The sequence below is a fragment of the Caretta caretta genome, chromosome 11, assembly GCF_965140235.1.
Source record: "Caretta caretta isolate rCarCar2 chromosome 11, rCarCar1.hap1, whole genome shotgun sequence".
In the NCBI taxonomy this organism is placed as follows: Eukaryota; Metazoa; Chordata; order Testudines; family Cheloniidae; genus Caretta; species Caretta caretta.
This window is the reverse complement of record NC_134216.1, coordinates 36501177-36517756: the sequence shown is the minus strand read 5'-3', so window position 1 is coordinate 36517756 and position 16580 is coordinate 36501177. Positions and strand designations below refer to the sequence as shown.

The window sequence follows — 16580 nt, the reverse complement described above, 5'->3', positions numbered from 1 at the left end:
ATGGTCTATATGATGTAAGCTCTGCTCCTGACTTTCAGAGTTAAGGCTGAGTTGGTTTTTGCACTTAACTATATATGTGTGTGCGCACAGTGTGTGTTTACAGCCATGTGTATACAGCTGTGACCCAAAGAATAACCATGGATATAGTCAGTATAATAAATATGCATACATACATATAGATATAGATAGATATTTAACTGCAAAAGCCAACTCAGCCTTAACTGTGAAATCAAGAGCAGTCATATAAACCATATGCATCATATAAACCATAATACACCACACACACACAAAATGCATTTTTATTTCTGATAGCATGTATTCAGATGAGAATTTTTAACAGATATATTATCCTCTATAGTAAAAGATTAGGTATTGCATTTAGCTGAATGCATATTTATTATACTGAATACATCCATAGTTATACTTTGTGTCACAGCTGTATATACATGGTTATAAAACAAACTCTGCACATCACCAGTTCTGGTGCTCAAACAAACTATGCACTCCACAGTAACAATGGTTACTCCATACAACTCACTGCACAGTTCAGGGCCCATTAACTTCTTCTGCAGCAATCCCACCGCACATCCTCCTTGCAGTGAAAGAGAAAGCATGCTGAAGCATGGATAGTGCATGTGTTAAGCCCAGAGACCAATTGCTCCACGAGCTGGACACTTAAATAGGTTACTCTGCAGTCATTTGAGTGCATGGGAATCACTTCACCTCTAGATCAGGAGTAACTAGTTTGTCCTACGATTGCTACAGATGGGTTGCTACCAGTAATTACAAGAGGTAAATATAGATAAAGTAACTTATTATATATGGTGAATTATGTCCCCCAAACTTGCACCATAAGGGAGAAGTAGTAGTCATGGCAATATGAGCCTAAAGTAAGAAAATATTCCAGATTTGAATTGATAGATTCTCAGGGCTTTTAGAATTGTCAAGAAGAAACAAAGCAGACCAAAAGGTGTCCAAGAGGTGATAAGCATGTTTGCATGTAATGGTGTGATTCCATGTCTTTTAGAAATGAGTAAGTATTTGTCTAATATTTATAAGTTTACACAATGTATTTTGAAACTTGTTTTTTAAAGCAAAGGTACAAGTATAAGAAAAAACAAATAGCATCCCCAAAAGTTAAAGCCGTAGTGCTTCAGAGTCCAAGCCACACCCAGTGCTCCTCATTGAGCCTTGGAAACACCACCTCCTCTTTCGTGTCCCAGTAAGTTCTGATCATGCAAACTAGGCGACCAATCAGCTCTCCTATTTCCTATCATGTATTCAAGCCTCCCATCCTTCCTCAAAGGGACCCCGCACCACTACCACTCAGTTCCACTACTCCTTTCCAGAACATCTCAGTACCCTTGATTTTTGCTTTTTATTCTATCTTTAGTTGTGTGACTTTAGCCATATAATTTTAATAGCATATACGCTTACCAAACTTACTCTCCATAATACAGGGAGCCAACATAGCCAGTTGAACTGGCAAGCTGGAAGTGAGTCCCAGGTATGTAAAGGGAGAGACAATGAATATTGTAAGCATCCATTTCTGCTTGCTTGAGATCTCTTCCACAGCCAGATATGTATGTCTGTATGTATCTGTCTTTTTAAAAATTGTGCTCAGCATTCCTACTATATGTAAGGATTTTCATGGCACAGTAGTAAACAAAGTATTTTTTTAAGTGCAGAACAGGGTTACTTAGTGACAAAAACATTGAGAAATTACTCTTTACTACAAGTAAACAATAAGAAACATATTAAAGAGTGGTCACTTACTACTTGAAGCAGAGAAAGATAACCAAGTCCTACATTATCAAAGTTTACTTTAACGTTTTTCCATCTGGCAGTTTCATTGTTGTTTATGAGGTCCTCACATTGACTATAATTGTTGATTTGGCTGATATCAAACCTCTCATCATTTGTGGTATTAACACAATAGTAGAATTTGCCAGCAAACAGATTTACTCCCATGATGCTGAAGATTAGCCAGAATATAAGACAAACAAGAAGCACATTCATAATGGATGGAATTGCTCCTAAGAGGGCATTCACAACGACCTAGCATATAAATAAAAGGAAAATAGTGGAAAAAGTGTGAGAATATGTATAGCAATAAAATAATTAGATATTTTATCAATTTTAATCAACCTTTCTTAAAATTAATACAGTATTTTAATTCTGTTTGCACTCTGCTTTTCAATTGGTGAAAGTAACTCATAAAATTAATTTAACAACCAAGAGATGAACAAACTTCACCTAGGTAGAAAGGAAAAAAAGTATAAAATAAATAAAAACCTGATAGTGGTAGGATGTTGCCTTAATTTGAATACTCTAATAAAAGAAAAAAAGAGATACATGTTAAACACAGACATAAAGGAAAATCTATAAAAATGTAGCAATCATAGGTTTAAAGAAAGAATGATGACATGAAGAACTAATTATGAAAAGGACGTAGCAAAAATAGAAAAAAACCATGAAGATTTAATTCTTTAAGATTGTTTAATTTATGTAACTCTAAAATCTGTGCACACATTTCTTGTCTTATTTATTCATGCATTATTCTTCTAAAGACCAGTAGCAACCTTTACATTAAAAAGAGCAAAATCAAAGTGTATATTATGTGTTTAGTTGGATAAGCAGTCCATTTCAAAATTCAGTCTCAACAACATTGTCACTGAGTGTAATTCATTTTAAATAAATAGGAAATTAGGAGAAGTCAGAATATTAATATGAACATCTTAAGGAAGTATGGTGGTAGTTAATACAAATGGAAAAGCAGGTAGGTACCCAAACAAGAATACTCAGCAACAGTTAAGACTTAGAGGAGGAGACTTTATTTTATTCCCACTTGACTTCAGTGGGAACAGAATCAGGCCCAAATGTAGCAACATGTAAGAATGGGTTATTGTTAGCCAAAGTATTTAAGGGCTTTTACAAACATGCCAGGGTAAAAAAAAACAGTAGGGAGAAAGTAGGGCCACTAAAAAGGATGAGGTGGGTTTACTTAATGTTTAGATTAATAATGATTGAAAAAAGGGTTAAGATAATTAACACTTGTAAAAAATCTGTCTGTAAACCAGAATAATAAAGAAAAGAAACAAACAATTAGGGCCCAATCCAACTGCTACAGAAGTCAATGGAAAGACAATGGCAGCTGGATCAGACTGCTAGAAAATAAGAGAGATTTTGTAAAACACCTAAAGAAAAAAGATCAGCTAAGAGAATATTTGATAAATGTGAACATATGCAAATTAGTCAGTCCATATGATATGGATCTTAGGACAAATTACTGCTCTGTAAGTCTAACTAATGTCTGTCCCTAATGAAATAAGATGATGAAAGAATAAGTAACAACATATGAATTGGGTAGATGATGTCTAGTGGGTACTATGGCAATTGTTATTAGGTATGATCTTATATTAAACCTTTGTTAATAATCCTGAAGAGGAGCATACTAATCATGCTAACAAAGCTGATACTAAATTGAGAGCAGATGCACATGCTAGTGAGGATAAAGAAGTAATATGAAGAGACCTAGAAATATTTTTAAAATGGGCCAAAAATAGCAAAATGACATTTAATTTAAGAAATGTATGGTAATGTATTTTGGGAAAAATAATATGAAACTCAGATATTTGAAGTGGTGGAGAAATTTGAAAAGCATTAATGCTGAAAGTACTAGCGATGACTGTGGACAGAAAATTAGACATGAGTTAGCACTATGATATTAAAACGCTAAGATAGAAAAGAGAGCAGCAAAAAAGGCCAATCATACTGGCAGCAAAACTGTCAGTGCAATTTTGGGCTTCCAGGCAGATGCACTGTGGCATGCAAGAAAGAGGTAATTAATAGTGGCTCTGGTGTAACCCCCCCACCTAAAATTCAAATTACTTTTAGACACATAACCAGAAATATATTTATAAATAAGAGGGCTATCACAGGATGAAATTAAGAGTACCTTCCTGATGGTAAAATCTACTAAGATGTGGAATAGTGTCCAAAAGAAATGGAGGAAGTCTCTTTGCCTGGTACACTTAAAAGTTTATTGGACACAACACTAGAAAAGGGGAAAGACAGTGAACTAGTCAGAAGTTTCTGAGCAGGGATATCATGGGCCCATTAAAATGAAAGGCTCGTTGTCCAGCTTAAAAAAGGTATAATGGAAACAATTTTGCATTGGCAGTGAAATGGACTTGATGATGGGATAGCTCTTTTCCACCTCAAACTTTTAGAATTCTATTAATTAAGTAGGAATAACATCATCAGAGCGTAAATCAAAATGAAATACGCAGAGATTATAGGTGAACAGACCTAAAAAAAATTATTTCAGCATCTTTCCTCAAAGCACTTTACAAAGACCAATAATTAGCCTTACAATATCCCTAGCTAAATATTATTTACAGATGAGGATACTGGGGCACAGATGTTAAGTTACTTACTCAAGGCTTACATAAAAATTCTGTGGCAGACCCAGAACTAGAACCTATATCTAAAAATGTCCAGGGTTGTGTCTTATCATTCCTCTCTGGCATATAACAGAAATGTATTATTAGCTGAAGTCTGGCAGTTTGGATCAAGATGGTGTGCTGCATCAAGAGATGGCTCAGATACATTAAAGATGGGTCAGCTGTAATTTGTTCCTTTTTCAGGAAATTTGGTGCAGCTCATGGGTTCCCGATAAGCTGCCACTGCAGTCCTCAGCTGGGAAAAGTTTGATACCCTTCTATATGCTGTTGAGAGCCCATATGAGCATCAAAGGAGACTTCAGCACATGGGTGCTTTTTGAAGTAAAGGGGAAAATTAAGATAATTTTCTAGGAAACTATCTCAGAAAACATGTTGCTTTTTCTAATTCTGATAGCATCTTATGGCTTTGTAGCCATTTTCAGTTTTCTGGTGAAAAACTTGGATTTATCACTTACATGCAAAGATAGGCTAGAAATAGTGTATAATATTTAATACGTAAGCCTTATTGATATTTCTTCTCCACATGAGCTGGTTGTTTGTGCTAAATAACAATACTACAATGGAAGAAGGAAATCTTTATGGTGGTTACAGTTTGAATTACACGTAGCAGAAGCTCTGTTTGCATGCTAGTAATTAAAACACTTTAGTAAATGGGGAAAAGTAATGAACTAGTTAGAGGTTTTTGAGTGGGAATATGATGGACCAATTCAAAGGAAAGGCTCATTGTCCAAGTTAAATGAAATATAAAATAAAAGTCTCCATGTGTTTTCAGGCTTGATCCTATCATCTGTAATAAGAGTTCATACAGTCTTGATTAACTGTCATTTCCAACAGGGATTCTGGTACTGGGAAAAAGACATTTTTCACTCTGCGAGTCAGGGCCCAATCAGTCTACTGAGTAAATCAAAAAAGCAATCTAATGAGTTCTGGGTCCAAACTGCGGCCACTGGGAGCAGTCCTTTATTTGTTCCAGTTGTCATTAAACATAGGTTCTGCAATCACATCCAAAGCAAAGAAGCCTAGACCAGGGGGTGTTTGTCTGTTCCCACAATTGGCTTACTGTAACATGGCAAAAGGAACACAAAACAGATCACAATTCTGAGGGAAAAAATGGTTTACAACAATGGACAGAACTAAGGTTCTACAGATGTTCTATCAAAAGCAAAATCTACCAGCTGTCAGGCTTGCATAAAACCTGAAACTCTGTTTAATCAATGCATCTCTGGATACAGTCAGCATTTGTTGTATAGGGTCAGTGTTTTTTGCCCATTTGTCCATATTTAGCTTTACAACTGAAGTTCTTTTTTTTTTTGGAGCCACATTGCTACAATCCTTCACTGTATGAAAATGTAGTAATGTGACTTCAAAGCCTGAGATGGAAAACAAATAATGCAGCATTAATAAAATAATTATGTTTACTCCAGAAATTATCAATAGCAATTATAAATTGATAAAATTACTTAGGTGGTTATACTCAATGATAGAGAGTGTACTTATTGATATATTAAGATTTCATATGTTGTGGATTGTTTTCTAGTATTGACAATATTGTGCCTAATTTGATGTCACACATACATTATTATTATTAATATTATAGCCATATTTATACTGATAGCACTAATTTTTCATTTTTAGTCTCTATAAAATAAAAGGACTTTTGGTATGAGTCCATTTATAATAATTATCATAATTTATGGAATATTACTTTGCCAAAACCAAAACTTATCTAAAACTAAAATAAGAAAAGTTAAAAATTCAAAATGCTGTCTATATCAGTAACTGTGAAAACCTTTTCTTCTAACACAAGTGTGTTATTTGTTTCTCACTGGAACACATAATATGTAGGTGAGAACTGTAGTTTAAGGAAATTTGGCCTAAATTTTTTGATCTGCATAAAAGGGCAAAAATGAGAAATGACCTAGATAGATAATTAATTTTACAACTAATTTAAAACAGTTTCTGGGGCCCAAATACAGTCCTTGAATGTTCGGGTAAAGAGAAAACCACTGGCTTGGGAATATTGTGCCTGTACAAGGCATTATATCTCATGGGCTTTGGGGAGGAGGGGAAGTATACTGGGCAATGGCATTTCCTATGCCTTCATGGCTCCCCACCGACCAATCCTATATGTTTCTTTTGGGGAGCTACATGTTTATGACAGAACTAGTTAGCCTCACCACTTGCATGCATCTGCAGGTAAGTTAAAGGGGTCCTTGACCCTATCCTTTCTCTAGCACTATTTTGTTTGTTGATGTCAACATGTTTACACTCATAACAGTAAAAAGTACAAATTCTAAGAAAATCAAAGATTTCTAGTATGACATCTGGTAATTTAAAATCAAAATAGTATGGTTAAAAAAGAAGAAAAACATACTACAAAACATAATTGGAAATTGCTAATGTAAATCATGAATATAAATCAGAATAACAAGAGACTTTGTCATTCACCAGTAGGGCATAGAGGATTATGTAAGGACTTTCCCCAGTCCCATACTGGATAGATGTGTGTCAGCCACTTCTTCAGCCTTCTCACAATGTTCCAGCAGAACTCTCTCCTTGGTTGGTGATATGGGTGTAGAGTGGCAGGGCTTTTCCCTTGGGAGGGTGTGACAGTCTACACTATTAAGGTTACCAGGTTTACAAAATTATGATAAATCTGTTACAAGTATGCCTTGTGAGGTATCATTGGAAAAGTCATAGTCTGACGATTACTGTCCTGTTAACATGTGTGTATCATGAGTGTATATTGAGTTATGAAATTTTGCTATATGTTTTTTACTGAAACATGTGAGTCTGGAGAATGCCCACAGACTAGTTCTTTACAAATAACAAAAGAACTATAAACAAAGGACTGGCATGTCTTTCCTGGAGACACCTGGAACTGCAAGTATACAGAAGGTGCAAGCAAGAATTAGCAATTCATGTGTGAACGACTGAGTGCAGAGCACCTTGCTAACTCATGGGGCCTTTCCAGTAAAAAGAGTCAGGATATGAAAAGGGGGAACAAAGGCCCCCAGCCACCTCTCTCCTCCCACATCTCTACTGAACCAAGATTGCTTGTAGAAGATTGGTCCCAGGCTGGGAAAGGACCCCTGCCTGTATACTAAGAACTGTGAACTGCCTGCAACGTCCAGATGGGTGAGAAAAGTTGTGTGCTTCTAATTTAGCCTTGGTAAAATTTAGGAAACAGCTTGCAGTTTTTATCTTTTATTTCTTTTTGTAACCAATTCTGATCTACTATGCCTACACTACTTAGAATCACGTAGACTCTATCTTTCTGTAGTTAATAAACTTATTTTGATGTTTTATCTAAATCAGTGTGTCTTTGGCTGAAGGGCTTGGGGAATTTACTCAGGTTAATAAGGTATGGTGCATATTCATTTTCTTTGATAAAATAACAGACTTTATGAGCTTGTATTGCTCAGTAAGTAGCTGAGCAGTACAAAGCAGTACATTTCTGGAGTGCAGGGGATATGTGGGGGTTGCCCTATATACAATTCAAGAGTGGATGGGCATAGCACTCTGGTATATATCTAGGGGTGAAGGGTGATTTGTATGCTAGAGGCTGGGGTGAGTGGGCAGAGTGGCAGCTCACACAGCATAGTATACACCAGACTGGAGAATTAGGGCGCACAGCAATGCTACAGTCCAGATTTTATCCTGGGGGATGTCACAGAGGGGTACTCAGACCTATGGGAATTAACAGTTCAGCAATAATGTTGAAATAATTTCATATCTGAAATCAGTGATCAGAGACCTTTAGGACTCATTCAGAGGTAGCTCCCATTGATTTTGGTGGGCATTTTGGCTGTAAAAATAAGAGGGTGAAGGATTTGGTCAAGTTATAGATATTTTGAAAAACTTTCCAACATTTTAAGTGATATTTAAAAAATTAAGCATATTCTTAACCAAATCTTTTAAGATCTCATGACCATTCACATTTTCACTTAAAAATAGGACTGCGCCATTTCATAAGCATAATAATTCCATGCATCAGGGAGAATCATTATGAAGATATAAAGGGTCTGTTATGTGGGGAAGGCATTTGGCCTCAGGCATTGTATCTCATTACACCCATGGTGTAGCTCTCTCTCTCACAGTTGCATGCCCAGTGATGTGTTTTCCTTCCATAATTGCTGCATTTCCACAGATGACCTACTTTTTCCTTTTTCAGTGTGAGTCCTGAAGCTATAGCACCAGCTCAAATTATGAATCTTTGACAAAGCACAAAATGTAAAACAAAGCATCACGGAAAATATTGGCCAAATACATCCTGTCTTCCATTAGTGTAAAAATGGGTGGACAAGTTCCTGGCAGCAAAAAGTTCTCCTGGGAAAACAAACCATCAGCGCAGAAAGAGGTCACTGACTAAACAAAAAAGAAGACAATGGAGGGTCATCACTGATCAGCAATGAATGATGCTGGTCATGAAGTAGGAATAGCCACTTCATGAGTCAGCACAACCCTTAAGTGTACTGCAGTTTGCCTGATGACTCATCTGTAAATTAAAGTTTCTTCTTTCCAGCAAGAACATTCACTGAAAGTGTTAGTGGAAACACCACATGGCCTCCTTCAAGGTGAATCCCTTCTGTGACTCAATGGGCCTTGCTGGTCCACACTGTATCAGGATGTGTGGTAAATTGGGCTACAAAGAATAACTTGGCAGACTTTTAAAATGTGTAAAGAGGAATTTCCTGCACAGATATAAATAACACTATATTAATGCTCACTGGAAGTAAGTATCAGGATAATACTCATTGGTAAATAATATTGTATTGTAATATTGCTATTTCATAGATTCACAGATTTTAAGGCCAGAAGGGACCATTATGACATATAGTTTGAACTTCCCCATAACATAAGCCATAGAACCTCACTCAGTAATTTCTTCATCAATCCCATCATTTGAATTTGATCTATCTGAGACATTTTGATTTAAAGTCTTGATTTAAAGACTTCAAGTGACGAAGAATCCATCACGTCCATAGATAATTTATTCTAGTGGTTAATTACCTCACTCTTAATTGCACCTTGTTTCTAGTCTGAATTTATCTAGGTTCAGCCACTGGATCTCATTATGCTATTTTTTTACCATCAGAAATCTCTCCCCCATGTAGATACTAGTAGACAGTGATCAGGTCAGTAGACTGTATTCAAATAATAGTGATCTAGGAAGAATTTACAACAGTGTAGGTAGCATGGGGTTCAGAGTCAGATTCAATCCTTTATGGAAGGCAGTGCTTTCCCCCTTGCTATTCTTTACTCTTCCACTGTAGCTCCTTACTACACATATAAAACATTTTATTATTTAACACTCATAAGTATTTTATGGATTATCATTTTAGTGGAAATATTGAGGACATGTGCTTTTCCAGTATGGTTAGACATAACCAAAGTTATAGATGGAAAAGATCTGTTAGGTTTGAAGTAAGGAGCATAAGGTCCTTGGGGCTCCTCAGTTCCAGCGTGTCTCTGGAGGTGCAGAGGAATACACTTCTATCAAAAGTAGGTGCATGTTCTAGCAAGTCTGAGCAGAGTCAGGTATTTCAAAACAGTTGGCTGGGAAAGTTTGTGGAAGGTTTGCTCGACAAGACAAACCTCTTCCTGCAACAACTGCTTGAAGTCACTACACAAGATACAATATTTTCAGATATTTAAAATATTATATATTGGGTGGGTGCAAACTTTTTCACAGAGAACTCTTGGGGTGCACTTTTAAACTTTCTGACTTGTCAACTGTGATGCTGGGAGACCAGATGCCAGGTCATGCCTAGGCCTCACTGAACACTGACAGATGCATAGCAGAAAACCAGTTTGGATCACGTACGTGTTAACATTATTAAAATATATGTAAAGTTTATAAGAATGTGTTTAGTGTTTGGAATTTATGAAATGCTTGTGAGCTGCTGCATACATTAATCTCACTTACAATATCCATGTTATAACCCAAGTTATAAGGTAATTAAGGGTTTGTTTTTTAACTGTAAAAGTGTTTGCTATGAAACTGGACATCCCCATAGTCAAAAGAGAAGCATTACCAAGTGTGAAATGCTAGTTTTCCATAAGAGATGTCATCTCCTACCCAACAAAAGATGGCCTATAGACACCATACAAACCACTGTGGAACATCAGTGGACAAAAGGCTTTGTTGATTGCTCCACACACAAACAAAGAGGGGACATGCACAAACCCTCAACCCACCACAGTTTGAACTCTGAGGAAATGGAATAAGAATCCATGACCATTATCCTGCTTGGAATTTGGAGAGGGCAATGTTTCTAAGCATAATGGATCCCCGAGATGCTTAGCATGGGTTAGACCTAAAGGACATGTAGAACTTGCACATTACAGCAGCTTCTATTACTTTTTGAATTCTAAGACTGCAAAACATTTGTGTGTATATGTTTACCTGCTTTAACCTTGTAAATAACTCTCATTTCTTTTTCCTACTTAATAAAGGGTTAATTAGTTCATTATAGGATTGGCTATAAACATAGTCTGTGGTGTGAGATCTATGGTACAATTGACCTAGAGTAAGTGACTGGTCCTTTGGGACTGGGAGTAACCTAAATATTATTGTCATTTTTGCTGGAAGGACCATTTATCACAAAGGCAGGCTTTCCTGGGGGGGGGGGGGGGGGGAGCAATATAGACTGGAATGCCCAAAGGTACAAGGTTGTTATAGTGCTTGAGGAGTTCACACCTGACACTTGGTTGGTCAAATCTAATTATAGAACACACAACCAGTTTGGGGTTTGTGCCCTGATCAGGACCAGCTCTAGGCACCAGCAAAGCAAGCACGTGCTGGGGGTGGCACAATTCCAGGGGCGGCATTCCAGCCATCCTTTTTGTTTTGTTTTGTTTGTTGCTTGGGCGGCATTCCAGCCACCCCCCCCTTTTTTTTTCCACCTTGGGCAGTTGTGCTCTCGGAGCTTGGGGTAGCAAATTTTTTGCTTGGGGTGGCAAAAAACCTAGAGCCGGCCCTGGCCTGGGTTCGTAATAGTCAGCCCTGAGATTGGCATGCATGGTCATGAGCCACACCAGGCAGCCTGACATCAACAAATACCCTAGAAAAATTGATGTCACAGAGCTGTGCTGAAGAAATTAAGAAGCTTCACAATTAGTTTGATAAATGGTTCAAAGACCATCAAAGATATTAAATTGTTTTGTAGATTGATTTTCAGATGAACCTACAGAAGATGAGTCCAATGTTGATAAATGCAAAGTAATGCATATTGGAAAACACAATCCCAACTATACATACAAAATGATGGGGTCTAAATTAGCTGTTACCACTCAAGAAAGAGATCTTGGAGTCGTTGTGGATAGTTCTCAGAAAACATCCGCACAATGTGCAGTGGCAATCAAAAAAGCTAATAGAATATTAGGCACTATTAGGAAAAGAATAAATAATAAGACAGAAACTATCATAATACCTCTATATAAATCCCTGGTACACCCACACCTTGAATACTATGTGCAGTTCTGGTTACCCCATTTCAAAAAGATATATTAGAATTGGAAAAGGTGAAGAGAAAGGCAACAAAAATTGTTAGAGATATGGAACAACTTCTGCATGAGGAGTGATTAAAAAGACTGGCACTTTTCAGCGTGGAAAAGAGATGACTGAGAAGGGATATGGTAGAGATCTATAAAATATTGACTGGTATGGAGAAAGTGAATAAGGAACTGTTATTTACTCCTTTACTTAACACACGAACCAGGGGTCACCGAATGAAATTAATAGGCAGCAGGTTTAAAACAAACAAAGGAAGTATTTCTTCACACAACCTGTGGAATAGGGGATGTTGTGAAGGCCAAAACTATAACAGGATTAAAAAAAGAATGAGATAACTTCATGGAGGATATGCCCATCAATGGCTATTAACCAAAATGCCCAGGGATGCAAACCCATGCTCTGAGTGTCCCTAGCCTCTGTTTGCCAGAAGCTGGGAGTGGACGACAGGGGATGGATCACTCAATGATTGTCTGTTCCGTTCATTCCCTCTGAAGCATTTGGCATTGGCCACTGTCAGAAGACAGGATACTGGGTTAGATGAGCCATTGGTCTGACTCAGAATGGTCGTTCTTACGTTCTTAGGACTAATTTATGTAATGAAAACACAAAGATCCAAACTTCTAACAAAAACACATTACAACACATGAGGTGGGAACTATATGGGATCAATTCAACTTTAACTTAGTACTGTACTATAGTTTTAGGAATTCACAATACATCCATGCAGTTGATAAGTCCTAGAGACCTACAGGAAAATTCCAAATCAGGTGGGAGGTAAAATAACCTACATGAGCATATTAATGTATGTTATATCATATGAATTTACATAAGCAACTGAAGCCTTTTGCTTATCTGTTAGTGATAAATATGCAAGACATAAGATAATAGTGCAACATTTCTGCATGGATTTGTGATTCCCTATTCTGCATGCATGGTTTCTTTTTAGGCATGCATTATTTCAGGTTCTTTCATTTTATCTTACCCTCATCCCTTCAAATCGTGACAAGGCTCTTAGAGGTCTCAAGGCTCTTAATGTCCTAAGTGATTTAATCGCACCAAGTTCTGAGTAGCCCAAGGCATTAGCTGTTAAGCTAACCAAAGAGACCTACATAAAAACAGAAAAGCAATAATGCTCATTCATCTTGTATATCCTCCTATACATATGCAAGGAATGGTGTGTGCCATGAACTTCCCAAGAAGAACGAAGGTTGTATCTCTTTCTCCAGGAATCATTCTATAACCTAGAAGAGATCTTTTAAGTCACCCAAAGTAGAACAGTAGTGTGTTACATGACACCTGTCATTGAAATCCTGTTGGCACAAGGATATAAATGCTTTATAAGTTCACACATAATTCTCAATATTCAGTGGAAATGAAGTCATACAGATAAAAAGAACCTTCAAAAATGCATCTGAATTTGAACTGCCAGTTTAGGATAGGACTTTTCAGAAAGTCCACAGATCTTGACAGTAATCCAAAAACTCTCAAGGACCAAATACAGACATGGTGTAAACAGTCACAATAGACAAGGATTAATTTGGCCCACAGTCAATAGTGACTTTCTAGTATCCAAAGTGTCTCACTCAAGAGCCATTGCTAGCAGAGCTGTTCAGAATTTTTGGCATTGTTGAAGACTGACAAATGAGAAATTTCTTATCTGATAATTTTCTGTTAGCAACTTCTCTCTGAATTCATTACTAATGGGCTAATTCTCCCCTCCCCCCCCCAAATCTGTGGAATTCGGAAATGGTCTGATGTAGCTGCTGGAGGCTACAGAACTAAATTTTGTCCTTCAGCTTTGGTCACCAGAAGAGTTCTTCCACAGACAAAGAAACATTCCAGTAATCAATTATTAGCATTAAGACAAACTTGATATGACATATTAAATTGACCTTAAGAAAATATAAGTCTAAGACTCCTTTTAGAGAACAATTTCAATTTATATTCCAGTCATTTACCAGTCTACCAAGGTGGGTTGAATTCAGGGACAAATGGCTAACAGACATAAATTCATCAGGTAAAACATTTCTCATTCCGTTACACAGCTTTTCTCTTCATTCATTACTAATGGAAAGTAGTGAGCAATGAATCCCAGAAGTAGGAAGGGAAAGAACTATTATAGTAGAACAACAGGCAGGAAAGGAAGTTACTGCCATATAAAGCAAGAGCTTTATAAACTAAGTAGTTATGTGGGAACCAACCAAGTAGCACCCTCATACGAAACAATGCCTGTGTGAAGGAATGGAAAATTACTTTGCAAATCTTCCTCAGATGAGGCTCATATACTTCCTTGCCCCCCACCCTACCCCCGAGATTTCTGTAAATAGTTTCTCAGATGCCTAGCATGCCAACTAGTGTCAGATATTTACATCTTGCCTGTAGGAACCTTGAGGCCCTAAGGCCTTGGCATTTCAGATAGAAGGAGATTAACAGGATACAATAGGCGTACGTATTCCATATGCTTCAGATGTATCTTTAGCGATCTAGCTTGAGAGCCCATTCTTGCCACAACCTTCCAAGGATTAGAAAAAAATGATGGGAGAACTATTTCTCAGGAATTGTGAAAAGAGGAATTTATCTTGATCAGAAAGGTTTGTGGACCTACATGAATAGCATTTTCCTTTTAACAAAAGCAGTGTGTTTCTTGCATGTACAATGTAGCTATCTATCAATTACGAAGTGCCTTCTTGGCTAGTGGAGGTTTAGGAGGAGGACCACAACTCTCTCTCTTTTCCTCTTTTCTGTATCCTTTACATGAACTATCTTGAAAGGCAGCAGATTCTTTTCTACCCAGGACACTATTTCTATTGCCACAGAGAACCTTTGACCTCTGGTTACTCTCTGGTTTTGGAAGTGATATAAACATGCATGCCTCAATCATAAGCCAATCTGTCATGAGAGGTAAGAGGAGGCTTCCTCTGCAAGTACGATAATTGCCCACTATGTGGTTTCTTGCATCTTCTACTGATGTAGTTAGTACTGGTCACTGTCACAGACTGAACTTGGTGGACCACTGTTCTGATCCCATATGGTCATGTGTGGGTTTTTTTTTCTTTTTTTGAGGACACTCAACAGAGGTGTTGAAGTTAGCCAAAAGCATGTGTACTACAAAACATTGGAAATTTCTCCATATTGAGTATGCTAAGTTCTAGAGTGAAAGTTGGCTTGGCTTTCAGCATTTTGTTTGTCCTTATCTGGCAACAAAGGGACACTGAAATGCAGTCTGAGAATGACACCTAATTTTGCACTGTATCAAGTGCACGATCCTATGTCCTCGGAAGGAATTTCAGCAGGTACATTTTGAGAAACTCACTCAAGGGATGAAGCTGATGCATGGCACCAATAATCCTAGCCATTGGAGAGAACTTATCCCTCCGGAAATGATTGATGCAATGTAATTTTAGATCTTTGCTAATCTTCACCATTATGGTAAAATTATTACCATACCCATGTCTCTTTTGGTATCTGGGTGAGCAATTCTCTGCATTAGGATCAAAAACTCTTCTTGGTTTTCAAGAACTGGTGGCTATGAATCCTTTCCAGCAGCTGTTCATTTATGAATGGGTCTGTTTCTCTGTTCATACTGATTAGCATGTTGTCTATGCATGGTTATAGGTGCATGTTGTGCAACCTTTGCCTTGCTGTGAGAACAACAGCCACTGAGAACTCTGGGTGCAGAGGGTGAATCAGAAGGACAAGTCTTGGACAGGAATTGTGAGGTCTCATACACAAATGTTCTTTGTGTCTTTGTTATGATGAGGATTTTGTTGATTTGGAGGAAAGTTTATCAAGGTTTCCTTGGAGGCTTCTGCTCCAGATTTTTCCCTCTGCCAGGGTAATACTCCCTTCAAGGATATCCTTGGAGTTGCTATGCTGGCTCTAAAAGTGTGGTTTGAGGCTTCTTTGCAATCTCAGCTACTACTTTCTCTAATGTTTAGCCAGATAGCTCCTTGCTATAAGTTTGAATGAACAGATATCCATTTAGGATAAATGATGGCTATTTATGGGTATAACATGGCTGTCTTGTAGCTACCAAGTCAGAATCTATGCATTGTCACAAATCACATCAAGGGTTTGACCAAGAGAGAACCAGAAATGTCTCGCTCCGAGCAAGTATCATACTTCTAGACAATGAGCCTCTTGTTTGCCACAAAATAGGTTTTCTTTACTAAATAAAATAAAAATAAAAAGACTTTGGTCTGAATGGCTTTAGCTGAGACTTTGAAATTGCTGTGCAGTGTGTCATCACTCATATAGTCTGTGGGGTCTTTTAGAAGGAATTCCCCTTCCAAAGGTGTGACTCTGTCTTTCATTGGTGGAGCTACTGCTGTACCAACCTTAAGCTCCCCAAATTTATGAAATGTCTTTGTTTTTATATAAACATTTTAGTTTAACCTCTGTTTAATTAGATATCCTCATCTGAATCTTATGATGCCCTCAAAGGAGACAGTGACAGGAAAACATGCATCTAATAAAAAGGAAGTTATTTTATTAATATTGAGTTCCTTGCAAACCACTGACTGACACCCTCTCCTCACAAAGTCCAGAAGGATTTTTTGTTGATGCATCTGTGGTATTTCTTCCTTTGGCTGATT

General features: G+C 37.4%; 1 protein-coding gene across 5 annotated transcripts in view; it reads right to left on the bottom strand.

The window, feature by feature from the left end:
- LOC125644821 (sodium channel protein type 2 subunit alpha) overlaps nucleotides 1-16580 on the bottom strand; it is a 128706-nt gene that overhangs the window by 10534 nt on the left and 101592 nt on the right. For all 5 annotated transcript variants that reach the window (XM_075117908.1, XM_075117905.1, XM_075117906.1 and 2 more), the window contains 2 exons: nucleotides 12968-13090; nucleotides 1777-2058 (listed from right to left, as the gene is read on the bottom strand). In XM_075117908.1, coding sequence (XP_074974009.1) covers nucleotides 1777-2058; nucleotides 12968-13090 — 405 coding nt within the window. The remainder of the gene's footprint in view (nucleotides 1-1776; nucleotides 2059-12967; nucleotides 13091-16580) is intronic.